Here is a 27,229-nt window from a genome sequence, read left to right on the forward strand (position 1 = left end):
TGAAAACTATAGTTAGATCACTGTACATTGATGAAATATGCAACCGATATGAGTTCTTCATTTCTATCAATAGTTTTGTTTATATTATAACTAGCCCGGCGTTGCCCGGGGTGTTTGGAGGTGTGTGTTGAGCAAAAAAAAAAAAAAAGTGGTAGTAGGCAGGCAAGCTCGAACCCGTACCTTAAAGGAGAAAAAGAATGTGAAAAAAAAAACATGACGTCTTTGCTGTTGCGTCCATCGCCAAACCGAAGGTGATGAAGATTTAAATTAAGGCTAGTCAATAGAAAAAAGGGGATGACTTTCGAAAATATTGGCGGAAAAAACGACTCCCTCCCTGTAGAAAAGTGCACAGTTGAGGGTGAAGGAATTAATGTTTTCAGCCAATTTTTCGATATTTGTTATCGAAAGGGTCGAGCTTCAAAACGATAACAATCTCGTAAAAATTTGTCGCCTCTGTTGAAAGTTTTAGGCAGACATAAAAACTTACGTACATACATTTAAACAAACATGTGAGATTTATATTATAGATTATGAATTGATAAACAGTTACTTTTTTTATTCACAAACAACCTTTTAAATCAGTGTGGATGTGGGTGGAACTTGTTGCCTTAAAGAAAACAACACTACAGCTTTATTTTAAAACTTTTATTGAAAAAAAATCAATTCTGTAACTTGATTATGCAGTAGAGCTGACATCTATTCAATGTAGCCGCCTTCAGTCTTAATCACCACCTTAATATATGTCCGCCAACAGAAGTTCGGTGGATGGTGGCAATCAGGCTGGCTTTGGTGTTATTGGTCATGTTGGTGATATTCACGACATATGACCAAATGAAATAGCCCAGTATGTTCAGGTGGTGGAGGTGGGGGGTGCAGTGAGAGAAGGATACAAAGTCCTAGCACTCCTTCTGAAGCTAAGCCTGGGTCTCTTTGGACTTGTGGGTCAGTGCCAAGTCCTGCTGCCACACCCAGGGTCTGCCAGCAACTACCTGATTGCATCAGGGATCACTATACCCTTCAGTACATCCAGGTACACTTTGGTATTGACTTTGAAGATGTGAGATGGCATGATCTAACCCTCACTTGAAACCGCACCAAAGGCCATAACCGTGGTCGAAAACTTCATTGAGCTGTTTCATCAAGCATTGAACCATCCGGATTTGTATTTTGAGGGTGCTGGCAATGGTCCTGTTATCATAACTTGGATCAGTAGAGAGCATGAGTTATACAGCGGCACATCTCTAATTCTGCTTATTGAACTTTGTGTCACTTTCAGACATGATAGAAGACTCCTATCGCTCTTGGGATTTGTACACAACTGGCCAACTAGTAGATGGTCTGCAACAAAAAAGAAAACCAGTTTTTATCAAACGGAAATGGAATCACGTTGTCTTTTCTAGGGCGACAATTTTATCATTCCACCATGTAGTTTTGTTTATTATAATTATGAATTGATGATTAGTTTGTTTTTATCCACAAATAAGCTTGTTTAACCTTTTCAAGGCTTATCAGTGGGTGTACAACTGGTCTACCTACTGCTGGGTTTGAACCTAAGGCTTGGAGGCTTGCAACCTGGCCTTAATGTGCAACTAGTTGATCAGCTGTACAGATGAGATGTATACTGATTTTATAAATCAGTTCGGTTAATTACATTTAGCTTGTTCAACCAAAAGGGAGGTAACTTTTGCATTACTGTCAAGACCATAAAACGTGTGTGTTTAATACATCCAGCATCCAAGCTCCTTCAGTCTTTAACAGACTATGAATACTGATGAAGGGATGCCTGCGCATGAAATTTTTGTGGCAGGAAATGCATAATCTCCAACCACACCTCTCCTGAGTCGACATTGTTAAATACCAGTGACAAGTGAAGTGTGTGTACAGGACGACTAGAAACAAATGCCGAGATAAGCGGAGAGCACATACAGCGCATAGAATTCCCAAATGGTCGCCCATCTAGCACTAACAAGGCTCAACATTGCTTAACTTCAGTGATCTGACGAGAACCGGTGTGTCAGCGTGATTATGCCGTGTATGTGTGTAATATATATTATGATGGCAAGCTTCTCCTGGATATCCAATGGTGAGGCCCCAGCTTGCAGGCTTTGGGGAGGGTGGAGCCACCCTTTAATTGCCATTGCTCCCAGGTCTATATTCTGACCCGGAGTGGTAGTAGCTGCTAGGGTCCTAACTATGGGTTAAATAGAAACTGACTTGCAAAAATAAATATATTCTATTAAAAAATTGTTCTTCAAAATCACTGGATTTGGCATTAAATAACTTGAAAAGGGTTGATATGCTGGAAAACAAAAATAACCAACCAATCTCTCATAAGACAATGGCGTTCTGCATCTAGTCTTGTGCACTGCAGCGTCTGCTGTGGTTATAAAGTTTGAAGCTGGAATTGGCTCTCTGGATGCAGTTCTTGGCCGGTGATAAGCAGACTAGGTTTGCTAAGTTACCAAGGTCCTCTACTCGGCATTGCAGACAAAGTTTGATGGAAAGGTAAGCCAATACGGTCGGAGCCAGCACAGCTGCAGGAAAAATGTTGCAGTGCTTCACCATCTGCTTGTCGGGACTTCAAATTGGATTTTTTGTTTCGTTTTATTTCCTTAGTCTTTGCTTTTCCCAAGGCGTCCACAAGGCAGTGAAGCTATTTTTCCATAGCTTGAGATAATTTGGAAAATATCTCATATATATATATATATATACACTTTTATAATATACCGACTCACAGAAACAGACGGACATTTTTATGCCCGCTTCAAAAAAGATTTCAGCTTTATTAACTATACATGCATATAGTTGTTTCGGGCTCCACCTCTGGGTAAAACATTTATGAATAATGTCACTCCTGGATAAAAACAAATTATATGACTCCAACAGTTATTATTTGAAGTTTCTCACAGACACATAACCACTGAAGACAACGTCGTCTTTTGACAGTCTTAGGGTTTTTTTGGTTTTTTTGTGTTTTTTCTTAAAAAAAAAAAAAAAAAAATCTTTTAATCAAATTTTTCCGTACAAATGATTGTTAGTAAAGAAATTCCATATCTCCCCAAATACATTAATTTTGTACATTAAATCTAAATATTCCCATAAAATATCAAAACATAAAGGTTGATAATGAAAGCTTGGGGTATAAATGACAGGCCGGATTGCAGGTTGCCAGGAAGAAATCTATAATAATGTGATACTGCATTTCCATGTTTTAATATGCATGCACACACACACACACACACACACACACACAATCAATTTTCTAAAAGTAAAGCATTATTTATTTGTAACAGCTTGCTTTTGTTCTCCAATGCTTCCATTTTGTAGACGTTGGTAGACGCTCTTATTTAATACATGATTCATTAAATTGTATTTCATCAACATAAAAGTACTGAAATTTGTTAGCTATTTTCAGAAGTATGGAAGTCAAGGTTAGGCAAGTGGGTTAACGTGGGAAGGAATTGACGTAAAAACAGCAAGTCACTAGATGGTGATACATGGCACAAATATAAGTGCTGGGTGCTGTAGGCAAATGCTTCATTCAGGTGTAATTAATGCGTAGGTATCCCGAACCAAAATTCACAAATATGATTGTTCCCTTTGCAAGTTTAAATTTTTGGGTCATTATTATTTCATGTATTTCAGAAGAATAGAAAATGAACCTTGTATTTACTTTTTGCAGACTCGTAACTCTTGCCTTCCTTAGTTTGTCCTTGCATTCCATGACTGATTTTTCTGGAAAAGGGAAAAGAATTGCTGTTTCCTGGGTTGAAATGCATATGTCAAACACTTAGCAATTCCAGAGTTTGACATGATACACCTGAACAAGGTCGGGGTTGCATCAGCCGAAACATATGAATAACCACCAAGATGAAAAGAATAATCTGAATCTATATTCGCTATAAGATAGTCCTATATGGCAAACTCTCTAATGGCCGTCGTGACAGAGGGGCACCGAAGAAAAGATATAAAGACTCTGAAGAAGCGCCACGGTGACAGCCACATCGACCACCTCCTGTGGTCTACTCTCGCTGCTGACAGTGTTACCTGGCGACGTACTGTCCACCAGGCTGTCACCTCCTTTGAGATCTCCCGCACAGAGAATCTGAGAGAGAAGCGCTGCAGGAGAAAGATTCGGGAAGCCTCAGCAGCCACACCTGATGTGACTTTTGACTGCAGCTGCTGTGACCAAACCTGTTTGTCCCGCATCGGGCTCGTTAGCCACAAGCGTGCCTGCAGTCGATGTAGAAAACCCCCTTCATAGAATCTTTGTTTGCAAAGTACTACCAAGAAGAGATATTCTATTTTCCTTAGTCTGTTTGTCTGTCCGAGCTACTGGACCAATCTGGCTGAAATTTTGTATGGCCATTTGTTATAAGGTGCACTAAGCAAAGTGTTCTCATTTGTTCATTGCACAGTTAGGGATTGGTCACCACAATACCACATTTATCATAGTTTGGCATAAAGCAATTATGTCAACAGGCTATAACGTTTGTTGGTTTTTATGTCTACTAATTTAAAATGGGCAAAATTAATGTACATAATGTACAAGGGTTGTTTTAAAAGTAAGGTCTCCTATTTTATTCCACTCGAAAGAATCGGAGGAGCTGCACATGGCATTGTTAGGATGACAGATCTTATGCATTCATAATATGAAAGTTTCATTTCTGTTGCAGATATTGACGGTATGAGACTGCAAGAAAGCAACCACTATCATAGATGTGCATCAAACGTAGAGATGCATCATTGAATTCCTCCATGCAGAAAAAATTATACCGATCAACATTCATCGGCGCCTGTTGAACGTTTATGAAACTGATGCGATTTATCTTAGTACAGTTAGGCGACAGATGTACGTGATAAGAATGCTCCAGACATTTATGATTGAGCCATCAAAAGAGGCTGGCAAAAGTGTATTGAGAATGGTGGTGACTATGTAGAAAAATATATTCTATACCCTTCAGTACATCCAGGTACACTTTGGTGTTTACTTTGAAGATGTGAGATGGCATGATCTGACCCTCACTTAAAACTCTAATTAACTATTCTCGTTTTTGTAGTTCTTCACTGTTTTTGTTTTTGAGTTTGAAAAAATAGGAGGCATTACGTTTGGAATGACCTGCGTATATTGTTAATTTTGATCTTCATAAAGGGACATAATTGCAGTCCAAAACTGTTCTATTCGGGGTAATTAATTTTACTCGTCCTGGGACAGGTATACTTATAGCTTTTTTTTTTTTCTATTGTGCACGTACGTAATGACCTTTATCAAGATGGATGCATGATCTTATTTTTGTTTGTCCTCGATATTTTATGACTGAACCGTGCTGCAAGATTATCTTTCGATGATGCATTTGACAAGCCGAGAGTGAATTTCTCGTATTTGAAGAGCTGGCCAAAAAATAAATTTAAAAAAATATATACAAACAAAAAAAAATTTCCACTAAACCCTCTCTGTGTGTGCCTGCACATGCTCTGATGCAAATGTGGACTTTTCGCAGATAAGAGGGAGAGGTCGATATGAATTATCATCCGATTAAGAAGCCATTGTAATGCACCTGTTGACCCAACCTCTAAGCAATTGTATTCGAGAGGCGAGATATTTTCCAGGTTGTTATTTATGAGGGTTTTTTTGTTTTTTTTTTTGTGTTTTTTTTGGGTTTTTTTTAAACGATTGGAAATAAAGAGAAATGGACCACAGTTAGCTCTTGAAATAAAAGCGCCACTCTTTATCAAAAGAAGACAATAGGAACCGTTTTAGCATATCAAGAACTATGAATGCACGTTTACATATATATACATACACATTTGTTGACGTGCAAATGATAGATATGAAATATAATTATAATCAACTTCTCTAAATAAGAACCAAGACAAATACAAACATTAAACCTTACACAAAAGTGGCTCGGGATTTTTGGCCCCCAAAGTTAGACTATTCTTGTAATGACCTGATCCCTGTTGATGACAGTATCATGCTGGTTCTGTGCAGTTCTAGGAGGTCCACCTTCTCAGGTTTTACCTTCTCTTTTTGAAAAGGAGTTAGTTTATTGCTAATCACCTGAGGTGCTCTTACCGGGAAAGGCCGATGGGACTTCCCAAGCACTATTTGCAGGTAAGAGGGCTTCTCCTTGGAGGTGCTCACTTCCCAATCCAACTTTCTGACCTTGGTGTCACAGTTCTTGCAGTGAGGGAGGACGACACTACAATCTACGGTCGCACATCAAAGGCCATAAATGACCAAGTTCTCTCTGATTCTCTTTCCTCTGATCTTGAGCATGCAGAACAATGGGGAAAGAGGTGGCTGGTTACTTTTAATGCATTTAAAACCAAGCTTCTATCTCTGTACCATCTACGCTCTGATGCCAATCTGGCATCATTTGAAATGAATGGCTCTCGTCTTGGGGAGGCTTCATGTTTTGACAAGCTTCTGGGCTTAACCTTTACTCTTGACCTGAGATGGAACACATATATCAAATCCATTGCCAAGGTCGAAAAATGGTGGGATCCTTCTACTGCTCCAGTAGATATCTCACTCCTGATGCAATTCTCTACCTATATAAAAGCCAGGTACGGCCAACGATGGAGTGCTGTTGCCACATTAGGGCAGGAGCTGCTAGAAACAGCTTATCCTGCCTTGACAGAGTTCAAAATAGACTTTGTAGCTTGGTGGCGGATGCTCTTTTCTCTTCCCTACAACCGCTTTCCCACAGAAGAGGATCCTGTCTCTTCTTTATCGTTATTTTCATGGCAAGTGCTCATCTGAGCTTCAATTTATTGTCCCCCCTCGCCAAACTTTCACAAAAAACACTCGTCTAGCCAAAACCACTATCAATAATTTTCCACACTCTTTATCTGTGCCTAAACCTAAATGTAGATTCCATGAACAAAGTTTCTTCTCAGAACTGCACGCCTGTGGAACTCTCTTCCGATTACCTGCTTTCCATCTGACTACAATTTGAATGTCTTCAAGTCCAACGTAAACAAGTTCTTGATGAATCGTCCCTCTAAGTAATCCAATTTACAAAATTTCCACTAATGGTTACTACACTATAATCACATTGACTAATGTATACCCATTAACTCCTATCCTCGAGTGGCCTCTGGTCCTTGATAAGTGGAGATTCCTGTGTAAAAAAAAAAAAAAAAAAAAAAAAAAAAACAGAACAAAACTAAATACCCGCCCTTACATGTATAATTTTACATAGAGCTTTGTGACAATAACATATTTGAGAATATTTTTAGCTAATTCAGATTATTTGGCTTTTTTGTCTTCTCCTCTTGAATATTATTTGCTGAACGGTGTATCTTGTTGAACTAAGGAATTTCACATGGAATCTGCTAGTGTAGAATGTTCTTGTTCCATCAACCATGCATAGAAGTTTTAAATAATTCACAATCGTATTCTTTGTATCGTGTACACTGAGGATTGAACCTTTAGCCCCCAGAAGAGTGTCACAACTAAATTTTATAAGTTTTGTGAGCCTTAAACTTATTTTTGATTTTAGATGTACAATCCCTATTTATTATCACAGATTATTATTTATATATTATTATTATTATTATTATTATTTGTTATTATTATTTGTTATTATTTATGTTATTATTGTTATTAATATTATTATTCATGTTATTATTTTTATGTTATATTATTATTATAATTATTATTATTATTATTATTATTATTATTAATACAGCGTGTGTATTACTTTGTGTGTGTCACACTTACCTCTTTTTTTCTTTCAAGTAGCTGTCATTTAATAATTGTTTTTCATTTCTTGTAATAAATAATTTTGCCAAGAATTCTTCATAAGTTTTGGTTTCGTTTTCGATTATAGATGATGGCACTCAACTCATCTACTTTTTTAAATTTTGAAATCACTACTTCATATTCTTTTTTAACGGTCATGCTTACGTTATTAAATTGGGAAAAATAAATAACTCTCCTCTTTTTTTTTTTAATGTTCTACACGCTACTGATATATAGACTTGCTTTGATAAATAATTTTACAGTTTGAACAAAAGGACAAGAATAACATGATAGTATCTTCATTCATGCTGAACGGCCACAGAATGCCCAGCAGCATTATATATTACATATGAAAGATGCCGCTGTGGAATTTTCACAGGTCCCGCTAATTATTATTATAGGATGATTCAGATAACTGTTTTCATCTTGGATATTATTCTCAATTACAACATACTAGCATGACCTGAGGAAATTCCACAGTGGACTCTTTCATATGTAATATATTGATGTTGGCATTCTGTGGATGTTCAGTGTAAATGGAGCTCTTTTGTTAAAACTGCGGAAGTATTTATCGAAGCTAGCAGGGACGACTGGTTATAAAATAAGCTTAGATATATTTTAATTTATGCAAATTTCGTATATATTATTATAGTCAATTTTCTATTGATTCTTATGTATTATAAAGTTGTGATTCAAAAAAAAAATATATATCCATATGACTTGGCTGCATCAGCTTGAATCAAAACTTATGAAGAAAAAAAAAATATAGTCGTGGCTTGGCACGCCTACAGAGAAGATAACTAGGGGGGAAAAAAAACTAAATTCATCTTAAAGCAACAAAACTGAAGCTAGCCTGCCAGGACACTATATATATATAAATGTAGACAAATTGGCCATATTTTATTGGTTTAAAAATGTTCTTTTTTACTAATTGTCATAAAATTTTCCCCATGAAATAGTGTTATAATCTTCAAAAAAAAACCCTGCACATTTTCATGTAGTTTCATCATATAGAACTAAACATATGAGCATTTTAGTATTCAATTTGGCCACAAGTGTGTGTGTGTGTGTGTGTGTATATATACAAAGTCATTTGGATATAGGAAGCGGCGAAGGTTTAAATTAAGGCTAGTCAACCGAAAAGAGATGACTTTCGAAAATATCGGCAAAAAAAGTGACCTCTCTCTGTAGAAAAGTGCCCAGTTGAGGGTGAAGGAATTGGTGTATTTAACTAGTTTTTCAATATTTGTCGTCTGAAGGGTCGAGTTTCAAAATGATACCGATCTCATGAAAATCCGTCGCCTCTGTCAAGTTTTAGGCTGACATACAAACATACGTACATATATTTTAAGACAGGTGAGATTTATATTATAGACTAGCGGGGGGGGGGGTACCCGGCGTTGCCCGGGTGTTTGGAGGTAAATCAAAACTCCGGGGGGGGGGGGTTAAAATTTAAAAAAAAAAATTTGGGTAGGTGAGTATAAGGATTTAACCCCGAACCCTTGAGGCAAAATTGGAAATTAAAGTGTGAAAAAGAAAAATGTGGCGTTAACCATTTGACCACCGCGACATGCTAACAGAAGCACGTTTGAATTTATCTAATTATTTAGAATTTGCAGGTGCACATTTTAATGTCTTAATGAGGCCAACTTTTATTTTTATTTTCCCAAGATGTTGGGAGGGGGGCAGCTTTCTTGTCCAATTTGAATAGCAATTGTCTGATATAAGGAAAATATTTCCACATTGATCAAAGCTGATTGCTTTCGGACATTTCCGGCGATGGCGACCGGAAAAATACCGCTAGAATTAGTGTCGCTTTTATTATAGGAAAAAGCCTAATCCACATGCGGCGAGCGAAAATTGTTGAATATTTATCTTCCCGAAGTCGAACAAATTAAATAGACAGGTGATATCCGTTGTTAACTCGTAGATATTATGATTTATATGTGATATAAAAAGTTTTAAGTTGAAAGCTGACTGAGCGCTTCTCGGAAAACAGCCTTTCTTGGACATACACAAAAAGCAAACCTACATACACATTTTCACTTATATATATATATATGACATCATAACAGATTACGTCATGTATGGAAGGCAAAAATGAAAGTACATTCTCCGAGCAACATCAGATAGCCATCTAATGATAATAGAATGTTATTCTCAATGTTTCGGTCGATGTAATCTCTTCTTAGCCTCTCCAAGTGCATCTTATCAGACTTGGAACCTCTTCCATTGTGTTTTCCAGAAAATTTTATACACATTAAATTTCATATAAATGCAATATATTTAAAGTTTTAAGGAGGGCTATGCACATAAACCTTGAATTTTATGAGAATTTACACTCAGATGAAGAGGGTGCCCACAAGTGTGGCGACCAATGACGAGGAACATGGTTGAATGTTGTTTGGATTGTCTTGACCTTGTGTTCAGAATGGAGTTCTATGCAATACCTCTGTTTAGTCTCACGAGACAATGGATTTTGCGTGTAATTGTGATACAAGCGGTGTGCAATCTCCAATCACACCTCTTCTCAATCGGCATTGAATTAGTGTGTCAGCGTGAATTATATCGTACATGGAGTATTACGTTTGGAATTCTACTATAAGATGCAGGGGTCTCTGGTGTCTGTCTCGTCCATTCAGACTACACTCTTCAGCACCTCTTGGTAAATTTTTGTGTTGAGTCTTAGGCCCTTTTGGCAGAAGAATTGAGGCATGATGTCTCCCTTTGAAGAACTATGATCAAGGAGGGAACCATTGTATGCTTCACAATGGAAACTTCCTCAGTATCTTTGCAGATCGAAATGTTAAGTCTTTCTGTTGCTGGGCCTTTTTTTAAACTGTTCTTTCACCTCAAACAAGGCAGAGTATCACTTTGATGTAATTGACTACTACATCAATATATGTGGGTAAACAGTGACGCCTCCCCATTAGAAACTAAAAAAAAACAAAAAAACTATTGTTATCTCCCTTTATTGGGCTAGACCGACAACTGGAGACCCCTTGGTAATTTAATATTTCCTACTTGGATGAAGCCGGCTCAACTACCAATTATCAATTTATCAATAAATGTTATACAAAGTACTAGTTATGGAGGCATAATCACATGCAATTAAATATATGAACAATGTAGAACGTGTGCCAAATGTCTTGTCATCGTCCATTTATGCTAATTCTTTTAGCCTTATCCAAACATTATCACTGAATGTTCTTCATTGTTTGAAGAAACTTTCAATAAACAATGGCCGATTTTAGATTCATTTATGAATATTGATTGAGCCTGGTCAGTACCAGGTGGGTAAGCTTAGGTTTCTGAATTTTTGAGATGAGGATTGATTATTCATATTATTGGGATTCTTCAGACTATTGTTTTCATCTTGAGTGTTATTTGCATGACATTTCACTCTATGAAACCTCCAACCTTCTTCACGTGTATCTTGTCAAACTTGGTTGCAGCGGCGGGTGGGATCTTTCTACCAGACTTTGGAATCTGCACAGAATTTCAAATGGAATCTTTTCTCCAATCCACAGCGATAGTATGCTCTTGTTCTGGCAACCATCACTGGGTAGAAGTCCTATTGTATTTTTAGTGTTATTTGCACTGAGAGTTAAACCTTCAACCTCCAAAAGAGTGTAATTTTCATAACTGAATTTTTACCAAGTACTTTATGTACTATGTTGCAGGTCTTGTGACCAAAACGTTTTCAAAATCACACTAAAGATGAGAACAATAGTTCGAAAAATCCAGATAATACAAATAGTTTCAGCTTTTTTGTTTTTTGTTTTTAAATTTTTTTATTAGCTTAAACAGTTTGTAACGTATCAAGGCCAGAAACCATTCTAGGATACTTTCACAGGCTAAATATATTTGAATGAATGCCAATGTTTCATTTTTTTTTCCATTTATCACTGCTACATTGCTACAAGATATTTTCAAATATACGCAAGTTAAAGATGATCATTAGAATGCCTATTTTTGTTAAACAGTTCATAATAAATTTATGCTGGATGTTATATATTTGTAATTTTATTGTACCATTGTGTTTCTATATATGCAATAATTTCGTCTACATTAACAGTAATTAAAATGGTTTAAGAAATAACGGATAGCTTACTAGGAAACCTTGTACTGCTATTTAAATCAATAATGAAATATGTTTTAATTATACATAATGCCTAAATTCTAGTAGATATCTAAATATATATATATATATATATATATATATATATATATATATATATTTTAATCAGTACTTTAAGTTAAAGAAATTGTTTCGAACTATTAACAAGAATTTTCAATGCTATTGAAAATGTTTAACCATGGGGTTTGTTGACGCTGCGAGCCTAGGTACATTGCAGGTGTCACCCAGAAAAACTTTGAATATCTATTCACCAAGCCACTGTTTTATAGGCCTTTGTACGTTCGCATCGACTTGGCAATCTGACACAGGGTTGTTACTTTTGGAGTTTGAAACGATTTTCAGTGGTTGAAAAACATTGACTTCACACGTTTCTGTGAAAACTAACTTTTGAAGTGAAATAAGAATCGCAATGAAGTGCAAAAAAGAAACAAAGTAGTAATTAAAGCTACTTGCTTTTTCGCGTTTGTGGGAATCGCTTGCAATATATGCTTGCATCATGTGTATGACTAGGAGATAATTTATTATAGGATCAGCTGATCCAGTCTCATAAAAACGTGATAATTATTTGTAGTCGGTGAACAATACTTAAGATTTTTCCATAGCAGAAGCAAGTAAACATTAAGTCATAATTTAACGTTTTATGACAATAAAAACTTTCAGGTGTAAAGCTTGTTCAACTCGACCATGATGGCCGTGTCATTGCCTGTTTTCTTACCGTTTTATTTGTTTTCTATATCTCCTGTGATGCTTGTTTGCCTTGTTCTCGGATAGTTTCTGTAAGTAAGAATTGTGTGTGTGTATACAGGGTGTCCAAAAAGTCACTGAAGGGTTTTGAACTTAAATAAGGTTCTTTATTTTTGATATCTTTCTGTAATTTTAACACAATCTGACTAAGATATTGGAAAATTAAAACAAAAATCAATCTTTATTTATGAAGAATAATCTTTTCATTGTTGCCCATTTTCAGCTTTGCATATTTGTGCTCTTTCCAAAACATTATTCATGACAGATTGCAGAATCTCTGGATTGCGATTTAACTCCCTTATTTTCTTCCTGATGTTTTCCTTTAATTCTTGCAGGGTTTGGCGTTTGTTAACATGGACTCTTTCTTTAAGATATCTTCAAGAAAAAGTCAGGGCTAGTTAACTCTGTTTTGGAAAGAGCACAATTTTTTCCCCCAATGTCTTAGTCAGATTGTGTTAAAATATAAAAGATATAAAAAAATAAAGAATCTATTTAAGTTCAAACCCCTTCAGTGACTTTTTGGACACCCTACATATATATATATATAGAGAGAGAGAGAGAGAAATAAAAAGTAACATTTTGTTCCTTTTTATTTCTCTATATGGTTGGAATACTATTTCCATTATTCTCATCATATATATAACAAATAAATGACAAGTCTATAGTCCAAATTTCAAGATGTTGATCATCTTACAATTTATTCCTTTTAGTACATTGACATGCACAATTCTTGACGGCACTTTTGCCATTTATTTGTTATATGCTTTGTAATTTCATTGAGTTTTGTAAATTAAAGGATTGGTATAAATAAAAGATGAAACGTAATTTAAAAGAAAAACGTGTAGCAGAAACAAATAGAACTCTTTTTCTTGTGCGTCAGTGCCTCCCCTGACTGTGCGATATGGCACATACTGACCAATCAGAGGCATAGCACAGGGACCTTCCTTACCCCCTAAGGAACTCTAACTGCTTCCATTCCGGACGAGAAAAAACTCCTCCTTTTCCAGCCAGACGCCAAAGAGAGCGGACCTGTTTCCTCACTCTCTCTCTCTCTCTCTGCCTACACCGGTATCGATGATTCCCACTTGGGAATAACTACCGGGCAAAGGCAGACAAATTTTATCCGAGTTATATCTTTTTGGTATCTTACCCTGACTCGCTTCAATAAACCTTTTCCTTGTTAAGTTTTACGAAGTTGTTTGTTCGTTTATTCAGTAGCTTGTGTTGAATAATTTATTTTATTAGGGAGTGCCCAAAAAGCACTAACTGAACTCCCTAAAAGCGTGTAGCAAATACGACCCTAAAACGTCCGTCAGTTTCGTGTGTGAATAAATGAATGATACTTAAGAAACCCTTTTAGATTTGCATGCTGAAAAGCTGGAGAAGTGAGCGATGCTTAGGTTTTTTACAGCCTAAAAAAAAAAAAGATTTATGCATCATCGCTTTATGTATGGAATCTCTAACGATACTCTCTCTTTCCCTTTCCATCTGTATCTCTTGCTGTCCCTCTTTTTCTATATTACAAATATCTTTCTTACTAAAGAATTCTTCCAGCATGTCAAAACTTTGGTACATTTTTTTTTGCAGATGTTTCATTATGCAGAAATAATCAATTATCATTATGTCAATATCGTATCTTTTTGTGCATGTACTATTCAGAAAGATATATTTTTTTTTTTGGAAAGAAAGATTCCATATAAGATACAGCATCCTGTGTTTCTTTAAGTAGCCATCTTAGTATTATATGTGAAAAGATATTTTTTGTACAAAGATATCTTAGTTATTAATAACTACAGATCAAAACATTGCCATGCCAGTGTAACTAAGCTTTTATATATATATACACACACTTATATATAAGCTTAATTAGAAGTTATTTTACACTAATATAGCCGTTATATATATGTCCGGATTTTTAATCCAGATTTTTTGCACATTGGTATAGAATTGAGTTTTTAATTGGTACTAATTTCAGTAGATCCCCAGGATACGGCATTAAAAATTAGTAACAAAATACAGTACAGTATATAATACACATGTATATAATCAAATAACATTATGAATAACACCGTACGGCGAGGTGAATACCGTAACCACAAGTTGAGAAAACATATTTCATATTGTAACCTGAAAAAAAAAAAAAAAACTTATCCTAGGGTCACCGTATCCCGGGGTTATAATGTACCATAAAACATAACTACTATCAACCACTTATTTAATAACTTTCAATAATGAGCGGGTTTTTCTATGTCTGTTTTTATTGCACAAATTTCGCACATATATATATATATATATATATATATAATATTTATTTACTAGTGGTGAAAAAACCGGACTAGTGCTCAATGTGTAGCCAGAGCAGTATATAGGAAATTTATTACTGTGAGTCCAGAATGAGTTTACATATTGTTTCAGCTAGAGGAAGATCCTCAAAAAGAAGAGGAAATATCCAACTAGCATCGTCAGAATTCATGAATTCTGACGATGCTAGTTGGATATTTCCTCTCTTTGAGGATCTTCCTCTAGCTGAAACAATATGTAAACTCGTTCTGGACTCACAGTAATAAATTTCCTATATATATATATATATATATATATATATATATATATATATATATATTTTTCGGTGGAAATATACTTTATTACCTTTATAATATAACCAATCCTTATTTAATAAGCTCAGTGTAATTACAGAGCAATATAATGAATGACAAGTCTATATTCCAAAGTTCATGATGTTGACCATCTTACAATTTATTCTTTTAATTTAGTTGACATTTACAATTTTTGACAATGTGTTTCATAGCACAAAATCAATCACTTAATTATTATATCAATCAGGGAATCTATTTTGTCCTTACCTCATCAGAAGAAATAGCAACAGTCAATCCATCAAAAAGAGGATAAAGTGTTTTGACATGATTAAAAATCTGAAAATTGAAATAGAAGTTGCAAATACCTTACATGTTTACATTACGCCATTTTGAATTTCATCTATAATATAAACCTCACCTGTCTGTTTAAATATATGTATGTTTGTATGTCTGTCTAAAATTTTTGACAGAGGCGACGAATTTTCACGAGATTGATATCGTTTTGAAGCTCGACTCTTCGGACGACAAATATCCAAAAAATTAGCTAAAAAACATTAATTCCTTCACCCTCGGTTCTGGATATGACCTTAAACTATTTCCGATGGTGAGGCGTCAATTTGCAGGCTTTAGGTAGTGTGAAGCCACCCTTTAATTGCCATTGCTCCCAGGTCCACTCTGATCCGGAGTGGTAGTCCCAACTATGGATTAAATAGAAACTGACTTGAAAAAAAAACAAATATTCTCTTAAAAACTTTTTCTTCAAAATCACTGGATTCGGCATTAAATGACCTAAAAGGGTTGATATGCCGTAAAACAAAAACAACCAACCAACCTTCACCCTCAACTGGGTACTTTTCTACATGGGCTGGTGATGCTGTTTTCGCTGATATTTTTGAAAGACATCCCCTTTTTTCGATTGACTAGCCTTCCAGTTTGGCGATGGACACAACGGCAAAAACGTCACGTTTTTTTTTTTTTTTTTTTTTTTTTTTTTTTTTGCTCCAAACACACCTCCAAACATCCAAGCAACGCCGAGCACCCAGGTTAGTATATATATATATATATATATATATATATATATAGCCATTATGTATTTCCTGATCTTTAATCCAGATTTTTATGTACATTGGTATAGAATTGAATTTTTAACTGGTGCTAATTACTGTGATATTCGTGACGAACACTTGCGCTTTAGTTTTGTTTATGGTTGAATGCATTGAACGTTTGTTGGCGTAAAGTGTTTTGTATTGCACTGGTGTTTCGCGTTTGGATGGAGAATCAACGTTTATGATTCATTGTACATATACATATCATGTGGATATTAAAGCATGTGAAAGTCTGTGAAACAATGTAATTTTTGTATAGATTAACGAAATTGTGAACAAACAAACAAAAAGGAATACGACTTATATATAGATATAAAATCTGTAGTTTTCATTATATATACACGCAGTCATACTAGACATATTTAACTTCATTTCATTTGATTACTCAGAAATAATTCTCTGCATCATAAGTTTCTATAGTTCTTGGATGATTAATTGGAATTTGAAAAAAAAACCCAACTTTTTGGAGTACAGGAATCTATATATACTAATACGATAGTGTGTGTTATTTTGTGTGACACGCTTACATCTTTTTTTCTTCCGTGTTACTGTCGTTTAATTGTTACTAACCTAGATGCCCGACGTTGCTTGGGTGTTTGGAAATGTGTGTTGAGCACAAAAAAGGGGTAGTAGGCAGGCTTGACCCTGTATCATGAAGGAGGAAAAGAAAGTGAAAAAAGTGATGTCTTTGCTGTTGCACCCATCGCCAAACCGGAAGTGGTGAAGGTTTAAAATAAGGCTAGTCAACCGAAAAGCAGGGATGACTTTCGAAAATATCAGCGAAAAAAACGACACCTTCTTGTTGAAAAGTACCCAGCTGAGGGTGAAGCAATTAATGTTTTTAGCCAATTTTTCAACATAAACGATACCAATCTTGTGAAAATCCGTTGTCTGTCGAAAGTTTTGGACAGGCATACAAACATACGTCCATAAATAAGTTTAAACAGACAGGTGAGATTTGTATTATAGATAGCCTTCCATTTGTTGTAATAAATGATTTTATCAACAATTCTTCATAAGTTTGGTTTCGGTTTCGATTATAGCTGAAGGAACACAAGTTATATACATTTTTTTTTTTTCTTCATAACTTTTTGTTTTGGTTTCGATTCAAGCTAATGCACCCAAGTCATATGGATATATATTTTTTTTTCGGAAATCACAACTTTATAATATATAAAAATCGATAGAAAATTGACTCTATAATAATATATACAAAATCTGCCTAAATTAAAATATCATATTAAAGCGTATTTTACAACCGAGCTACACCGGGTGTTCCTACTAGCTTAGATAAATACTTTTGCAGTGGTAACAAAAGAGCCATAATAATATCAGGGCATCTCCATTTATGCTGAACATCCACAGAATGCCAACATCAATATCAATTACATATGAAAGAGTCCTCTGTGCAATTTCCACAGGTCCCACTCATCTATCATTAGTATGTTTTTACATATTATTGTTTTGTAAAGAGACTTATAATTTTTCAATTGAATTTATATGTTAATTAGATGACAATGTTGAAGAAAAGAGTCTTTTTTTTTTTTTGCATCTCTTTTTCAAGATGCATACATATAAGTGCAGAAATAGTGTATTTTCTATATATTTTATTTATTAAAATAAAAAAATCTATATTGATTGAGTAACCTCATTTGCATATTACAATAAAGAAAATCTATTTGTTTAAAATAATTGAAATCATTAATAGTATTGGAATTCACAGAAGATATTTGAATCATCACTTCACTAGTTTCTTTATTATATAATAATAATTATTATCATTATATAATAATAATTATTATTAACTGGAATTATTGTTTTGTAAAGAGACTTATAATTTTTCAATTGAATTTACGTGTAAATTAGATAGCAATGTTGAAGAAAAGAGTCCTTTTTTTTTTTTTTTGCACCTCTTTTTCAAGATGCATACATATAAGTGCAGAAATAGTGTCAGCCGCTTGACATGCAACCAACAGCATGCTAAGTATTTTTTAGATGAATTTACCCAGGACTATATTTATAAAGAAGGCTCTAAAAACAAGATCGTTCCACTATGATCAGGGTAGGATTATAATGGTTGCCCAAGATCAACGATTGATGATTAATGCTTTTAAGAAAATGAACAGCAATGACAGACAGAAGTAGATAGTGTGAGCAACCTGACATCCAGTTGTAATGTGTTTTGCTGGAGGACGACTACTTTACAATGCAACACAATGGAGTATACAAAGATCTCCACTGGACAATCTGTAAAAAAGTTGAATATCGAATACAGCAGCAAGTTATGGGAACATGTTTACCAGAAAGAACAGTTGGAAATAAGTCATACACCATCCACTATGACTGTGCAATTCATACAGCTACGCACCTAGAAAACGTAGCTATTAAAACTGACAATGATATGGGATAGGGAGGAGAAAGAAGCAACCTTAGTAAAAGTTAGTGTCCCCAATGATCCTCGCTTAAACAGAGCTGAGAGAGAAAAAGATAACGAAATGCCATCTTATGTCCGACGTGAAAAGAAACTGGAATCATAAGATCTCCATCATTCCAGTAATTATACGAGCAACTGGACTTATGAAAAGGAATTTTAAAAACTACCTAGTAAATATATTCGATGAACCAAGTGCAAGAGAGCTTAAAACAATTGCACTTAGAATCTTGGAAATATCTCTAGGCTGGCATACATGACATAGCAGATGAATGTCTGACATGTAGTAGGGTGCCCCATCCTCAGCTAGGACAAACTGATGAGAAAAAAATATAAAAAACAAGTCTCGGAAATTAATTTTGATGTCAATCTTTTTTTTTTCTCCCCCCCCCCCATTGGTTATATAAATCTCTAGTGTTAACTAAAAAATATCTGCTAAAAATATTGTCTCTTGGTAGAGTATCTGAAATATTAGATATCTAGGCCTGGTATAGGCATGACCTTGATTTTTTTCAGTTTTTTTTTTTTTTTTAAATTTGACTTCCACAAAAGAAATATTGTGGACTCTTAACATCGAACCTGTACTTTTACAGCATTCACTCACAATAATGAAGAGTTAACTAATCTTTTACACACATAATTTTTTCTACGTGTATAATATGTATTTTCTTTTTTACTTACATCAACAGGGAATGTATTTTTACTGGGATGCAGTAGGTTTCTTTATTTCTTAAAAAAAAAAAATCCAGTGTGTTTTTTGTTTGTTTTTATTTGCTTAATCTATTTTTATTTTTATTTTTTTATCACAGTTTGTTTTGATTTTTGCACATTTATTTATTTTATTAACCTTTTTAAAAAAAAAAATATCTTTTGAAACAACAAAAAAAAGTGGAATCAAAGCAACAGACAAACGTATGATATCCTTTCAAAGAAGATCAGAAGATAATAGAGATTTGGTATCTGTTTGAAGCTGAAATTATACTATCAGGTCAGTGTGAAGGTTTTTGCTGATTTAAAATTTCATCTTGAAAATGAAAGACTGTTTGCAAAAACCTTTATATTCAGAACCATAACGGTCATTGTTCTCTATAACTTGATTCCATCTATCAACGAGCTTATAAATGTATTACTTGTAAAATTCTGTAAATTTCGATATATAATATGAATCTAACTCATGTCCAATCTCTTCTCTTCTCGCGATGTTAACTTGAGGGCATCTAAATGATCTTGTAACCCTCAAAATAAGTGATAATCCAAAGGTTCAAGGTCAAGAGAATATACATTTCAGCAAAATAGTAAAACATCATTGCATATGTAATGGGAGGCAACTCCTCAAGGCGTCATGATAGCTAATTAATGGCAGTAATAAAGTTTTCGTTAAAAAAAATAAAGTATTACTGTACAAGTATATTAGAGAGAGATTATTGGTATGATACTCTTTATGAAAGGATATTTGATTTCTTTTTGTGTACAAGGTCTGCTGTTTTGATTTAGCTTTTTTTTTTTCTTCTGATTTTTAAAAGTTGATTTTAATGTTTATAAAATATTTTTCCAAGAAAACTTGAAGCAAAAATTGTGTGCATAATATTACGCTTTGTAAGACTTTTTGAAGCTTCTATTTTTAGTTGCCACGCGCACATACGTGTGTGTGTGTTTGTGTACGCAGATTTTGTAGAATGCCATTTTTCTCGTTTTTTTTTTTTTTTTTTTTTTTTTTTAGTTTTCTTAATGTTCTCAACAAACATTCTAGTGTCAGGTGGTAGTTGACTGCAAGTGTTCTTTAGCCATCTCTATGGCGCTTTCAATCTTCATGATTATCGTCAGGAGAAGACAACACTACTTTTTTTTTTTTTTTTTTTTTTACAATATGCGTATGACGATCATAAAGATTGAAGGCATTAGCAGGGACAACTTTATCTTTAGTTAACCTTTTACAACTAAATATTTTCGTTTACTACCCAAATAGAAAAGTTACTAGCCAAACCTACATGATTTTTAGAATATGACATCTTCTTTCTGTGACCGGTATGTACATTCAAAATATTTTTTGTATTTGTTTTAATAAGTGTAATTCTAAATATACAACAAATTTTATGTTGATACTTGAAGGTATGAACGTTCTCATTTCTTTAGATATTTTTTTTAAAAACAGCCTTCGATAAAAAATAGTATATTGTTCTATTAAACTTTTATTATTTACATAATTTAACTTTGTTCCTTTTAATAAGAAAAAAAAGTTGAAAAGATATTTTTTTTTAAAAACAGCCTTCGATAAAAAAAAGTATATTGTTCTATTAAACTTTTATTATTTACATAATTTAACTTTGTTCCTTTTAATAAGAAAAAAAAGTTGAAAAGATATTTTTTTTAAAAACAGCCTTCGATAAAAAATAGTATGTTGTTCTATTAAACTTTTATTATTTACATAATTTAACTTTGTTCCTTTTAATAAGAAAAAAAAGTTGAAAAGATATTTTTTTTAAAAACAGCCTTCGATAAAAAATAGTATGTTGTTCTATTAAACTTTTATTATTTACATAATTTAACTTTGTTCCTTTTAATAAGAAAAAAAAGTTGAAAAGATATTTTTCGCTCAGTAGTGAGCTTAAGAATATTACCAGTGAAAGAAATATAATCGCCAAAAGATAAGCGTTTCATTATTCTAGTCGTCAGTTTGAAAAAGCACTTGCAAATGCGACTGTTTCACTCGCAATGTAGAGCCTTGATTAGTGATAGCTGAAATAAGAACACTTGGAGTCATATTATACAAACTATTTAAAACTAGAAAGCTTGCACGCCATGTTGAGGATATTACTAAGAAAATTCAAAAACAAGAAAACTTTGTGGTATTCAACAAATAAATGAATAAATGACTTGCTGTTTATATATACGTGTGTGTACCAGATATAAAAAAAAATGCTTTGCTTACAAAAAAAATAAAGAATTAAAATGTTTTCGTTTTTACCTTTGGTGATTTAAAATGCTATTTTCTGCATACAATATTTAATAATTTTACACTTCAACAGAATTTTCTTTAAATATTCAAGAAATTTCTTAAACGTATTCTCATTATAAAAGAACACCTCCAACCATACGAGGCTGTTAATGCTATCCTGAAGTTTTAGTACCTTGATGATATCCTTGGAGTATCAACAAGAGGTAATGTTGGTGTCAGATTTAGAATTAGGATTTTATGCCATTACTAATAAGCAGTGGTGTACTCAGAATAGCGATGCATGAAATTAAATCTGGACAGTAAGAGTTGAGGATATGTGTTGCATGGAGAGAAATTATGAGAATAATGTGATTGTCAGTTAAGACTGAGGAATAATTTGACTGATGTGCAGAGTGCCGTTTTTCCTAAACTCATGGAATTGTTAATTTTATTAACAATTCTTTCGCAAATCAACCATATTTGGTGCACATAAACTTCATTCTATACTTGACTTGTCCATCAAATTTTAATCATAAATAGCCAACAGTTTTTGTTTTAGTGCTGTTCAAACTTCAATTATAACTATATCTAGACACTATATACAAAATTTAATTATTATTAAATCATTTCTCTCTGATAGGTTCATAAGAGTTGTTAATGGGTAGAAATCAGAAGCTCACAGTTCCTCAGGGGTCCATCCTGGCCCCAACTCTTTCTGATCTACGTTAATGATCTTCCAAATCATATTGTTAGATCATTCGTAGGCATTTATGCTGATGACACTACCATCTATGGCAGCACATAAAAGACCGTAAACGACCAAGTTCTCTCTGATTCTCTCCTCTGATCTTGAGCACGTGGTACAATGGGGAAAGAAGTGGCTGGTTACTTTTAATGCATCTAAAACCAAGCTTCTATCTTTACATCAACACTCTTATCCTCATCTGGCATCAACTGAAATGAATGGCTCTCGTCTTGGGGAGGCTTCATGTTTTGACAAGCTCCTGGGCTTGACTTTTACTCCTGATCTGAAATGAAACATGTACATCAAATCCATTGTCAAGGTCGCTGGAAAAATGGTGGGATCCTTCTATCGGTCCAGTAGATATCTTACTGCTTATGCAATTCTCTACCTTTATAAGAGCCAGGTACGTCTGAGGATGGAGTACTGTTGCCTCATCTGGGCAGGAGTTGCTAGAAAAACCGTATCCTGCCTTGATAGAATTCAAAATAGACTTCATAACCTCGTGGGAGATGCCGTTTTCTCTTCCCTACAACCTCTTTTTCACAAAAAAGACGTTGTGAGCATGTCTGCTTTATCGTTATTTTCATGGCACATCGGAGCTCCAATCTATAGTCCCCCCCTTGCCAAACTTTCATGAAAAACTCGTCTAGCTGAAACCACTGTCAATAATTTTATCCACTCTTTATTCTATACCAAAACGTAGATTCCATGAACAAAGCTTCTTTCTTAGAACTACATGCCTGTGGAACTCTCTTCCATTTGCCTATTTTCCAGCTGATTACAATTTGGTAGTCCTCAAGTCCAACGTAAACAAATTCTTGATAAACTGTCCTCTTAAGTAATCCAATCTATTAAATTTCCACTACTAACGATTACTATGATGATATCCCATTGACTACTGTATACTCTATAACCCTTATCCTCGAGTGGCCTCTTGGCGTTAAGTGATGATTCCTATATATAAAAAGATGTCACATGAGAACTACAACAGAGGTAAAAAAGGGGAGATAACTTTGCTTGAAACAGAAAAGGAATAAGCTTCCCTTGATCTATTCAATGTGTTCTATCGTCCTAATACATTAAATGATAATCAAACAAAGACTGTTGGACATTCACAGGTTGAGTTTGGTGGGCAAGTCGTACATCGATTGAACTTCATTTGTATCATATAAGGTTAGATTGCAGCATGGCCTGGGCATTTAAAAATGTGAATTTGTCTCAATTAAGTTACCAAAGTTAGTTCCCGTTTCTTTAAACTGGAATTAATTTTGTAAAAATTTCACAAAATAATTTCACTAAGTTATCAAAGTTCGTTTTACTACTTCAATTAATAGTAAAAAAACAAACAAAAAAACAAATAATAAAGCAGATAGATCTTGTTCATGGAAACCTAGAAAAATATTTAGCAAAGCCGCTCCAGAATCCTTGGTTGTTGTTTATACATAATATCATTGAAGCTGAATTCCACCGACAAAGTGGCGAAGAAAATATTTTTGTGGAATTAATAATTCGACAAAAATATTTTCCGGAATAAAAGGAGTGGAACGTTGAAGAAATTTAAGCTTATCGGGAGGCAATACAATGCAGAGGTGAAACGAATAGGCACAAACTGAAACAAATTAAGATATGATGGTGGAAGAAGCTTTGCAGCTTTACCTTTTTATATATATATATATATATATATATATATATATATATATATATACACACACATACAGTGTGAAATGATAAAATTGTTCCCCTAGAAAAGACATGATTACATAATGCTTTTTTTTTTTTTTTTTTTTTTTTTTTTTTTTTTTTGGCAGACCGTCTATTAGTTGACCAGTTGTGTACAAATCCAAAGAGCGATAGGAGACTTCTATCAAGTCTGAAAGTGACACGAGATTTGACAAGCGAGATTGGAGATGCTCTCTACCGATCCAAGTTATGACAACAGGACCATTGCCAGCATCCTCAGGATGCTTTGGTGGATTGCCACAAATAACAGTGTGGTAAAAACTAAGTTTCCAGCCACGGTTATGGTCCTTGGTGTGGTTTCAAGTGAGGGCCACATCATGCCACCTCACATCTTAAAAGTTGGCATGAAAGTAAACACCAAAGTGTACCTGGATGTGCTGAAGAGTATGGTGATCCCCTAGTGCAATCAGGTGGCTGCTGGCAGACCCTGGGTGTGGCAGCAAGACTTACCGCGGCTTCAGAAAAAGTGCTATGACTTTGTACCCTTCTCACTGGCCCTCCTCCACCCACTAGACATGAACCTGCTTGACTCCTTCACTTGATCATACGTCCAATATTGAGAACATAACCAACATGACCTCCCACAACACCAAAGCCAGCCTGATTGCCTCGATTCACCAATTATTTGCCAAGCCCTCGCTGGCGCTTGTGGAACAGGTATACTCCAAGTTCTGGATTCATATCGAGGAAGTGATTGAGTCTGAAGGTGGCTACATTGAATAGATGTCAGCTCTACCACATCAGTTATCTGCATTAATTTTTTCTGTAAGTTTTAAAATAAAGCTGTAGTGTTTTCTTTAGGGCGACAAATTTATCGTTTCACCATGTATAAAGTGAAGCTCAAAGCTTCTTTTATTAGATCTTAATTTGTTTCAGTTGGTGTCTCCGTTACACCTCTGCATTGTATTGCTTCCTGTAAACTTAAATTTCTTTTATATAAACACTAGCGGGGGTACCCGGCGTTGCCCGAGTGTTTGTTTCCGGGACGGGGGAGTTTTAAAAAATGTTATGGTAGGTAAGTAGGAAGGATCAAACCCGGAGTCATGAGTAAAAGTAGGAAAATAAAGTGTGAAAAAAAAAACAAACAAAAAAAACAAACATTTGCAACGTTAACAGTTCGGCCACCAAGAAAAGTCCATTCCAGTTGTTTAGGAAAAAAAAAAAAAAAAAGACTACGGTAGGTTGGCGCGAACGTGAAAATATAATGTGAATTGTCCAGCACGCTAACCACTACGCCACAGAGCACTGCAGCTTAGTTTAGTGATTTTAAATAACTTCACATGAAAGAACTACGAAGCCAAACCGGTGTTCTCTTCTCAACTGTTCCTTGTGAACGATCCCCAAACGGTGTTAAGTGGTGGCAGGGGGAGGATGAATTTATTAGAGAGAAAATATTTTACCACTTCCATTGATCTTAACCGATTTTGGCCGTGACTTCTCAGCAGAAAAAGTATAGAAATCTAAGATTATCGAGGAATTTGAGAAATAATAAGCCTATAACACACCTCAGATATTGTTCTGCCGTTTGTGCATATTATATTTGCATGAAATATCTTTATTTTTAATCCTATTAATGTCAAAATCAGATGGGAAAAAATGAGTTCATTTTATTTATATAGAGATTAAACAATGCTTAAAGCAAACTACATTAACCTCTTAGATAATGCACACATACATGCTTAAAATTGCATAATATAATTTTATATGTATGCGTATATAAATAAATATTGGTTGAATATAAAAATATATACCATTTTACAAAGTGATCACCCTGTATTTCTAGCAGGGTAGAGGGAGTCTAGTTTTTTGGGGGTGTTTTTTTTTTTTTTTTTTGCATCATCCATGACAGTATTTTCGATATACTTGTTCGAATTCATGTTACCTGCGAATGTTGATATAAGGCGTCTGAGTATTGCACTGTGTTTTAGGGTCTATTTGCCAAACTTATAATTAAAGTGTGAATAAATAAAAAGAATGTAATCTTAGCTGATAATATTCACTATGTCTGTCTGTTTTTATTTTTCAAATTGCATCTCCTCTAAGATGCAATGTCGCAGAGCAGTGCAAGTCAGGTTCAATGATTGCATCTTTTTTTTGTGGATTTTTCTTTTATGAGATTTTAGTCGGTAAAAATAGCTACTAAGAAGTCAAAATTGAAAAAAAAATTTGGAGCTTGGCAGGCGTAAGTTGACTGAGTGCTTTGTACACATGCACAGATATATATTTATACATTAAAGTCGGTTCATTTTTAACTATTTCTTATCTGTCTGGCGATAGTTCAAATGGTAATGATAATGGCTAGAGCACTAAATGTTTTGGTTTCGATTCTAGGTGATGGCACAGGAGTCATTCTTTTTATTTTACTAATGAAATCAATACTATATATTGGGTACAATATAATAATCAAAAAGTTCTATAATAAGCATAAAATATAAATGAATGAAAATATATTGAAGTGTGTTTTACGACTGGGCAATGCCAAGTGCCCTGCTAGTCCTTTTGCTAAAATTTTTTGTTGTATTTCCAGTATAATTTTTTGCAAATATATATATATATATATATATATATATATATATATATTAGTCCTCGAGCGAAAGAGCAGGACACAAAATGTTTTAAATAATAATAATAATAATAATAATAATACTAGAATAACAATAACAAAGACTTTTGCTGGCGAGGACTACTATTGACCGTAACCAGTTATACAGTCCTTTAGAACTTTTCATCTCTATTTTTCTCGTTATGTACTGAATATTTGTTAATGAAACCTATATGAAATATGTTCCTAATTAAATTCTGTTGCAATTTAAAAACATTATCTTTTATCTAGCAATTAATGATATAGATATAAAATTTTCAATGATTTTATTTTTTAAAAAGTGCAACAGAATGTACATTGCATAAAATAAATCCAAGGTAATTTTTTGATTCAATTTAAATTAACTTTTTATACCTTACTTTGTAAAATTTATAAAAGTGCACTTTGAAAATAAATAAATTTAAAATTGAGTCTTGTACCTTTATTTTTAAAGCCTATAGT

The 27,229-nt window shown here is 34.1% G+C and overlaps 1 protein-coding gene across 1 annotated transcript in view; it reads left to right on the forward strand.

Annotated features, from left to right (window-relative positions):
* LOC145256176 (protein MON2 homolog) overlaps positions 1 to 27,229 on the forward strand; it is a 1,437,553-nt gene that overhangs the window by 467,059 nt on the left and 943,265 nt on the right. The window contains exon 21 of the mRNA XM_080114764.1: positions 19,456 to 19,479. Within this exon, the coding sequence (XP_079970890.1) occupies positions 19,456 to 19,479 (24 nt within the window). The remainder of the gene's footprint in view (positions 1 to 19,455; positions 19,480 to 27,229) is intronic.

This window comes from Euprymna scolopes, chromosome 32, assembly GCF_053919585.1.
Source record: "Euprymna scolopes isolate OS-2025 chromosome 32, ASM5391958v1, whole genome shotgun sequence".
Lineage (NCBI taxonomy): Eukaryota > Metazoa > Mollusca > Cephalopoda > Sepiida > Sepiolidae > Euprymna > Euprymna scolopes.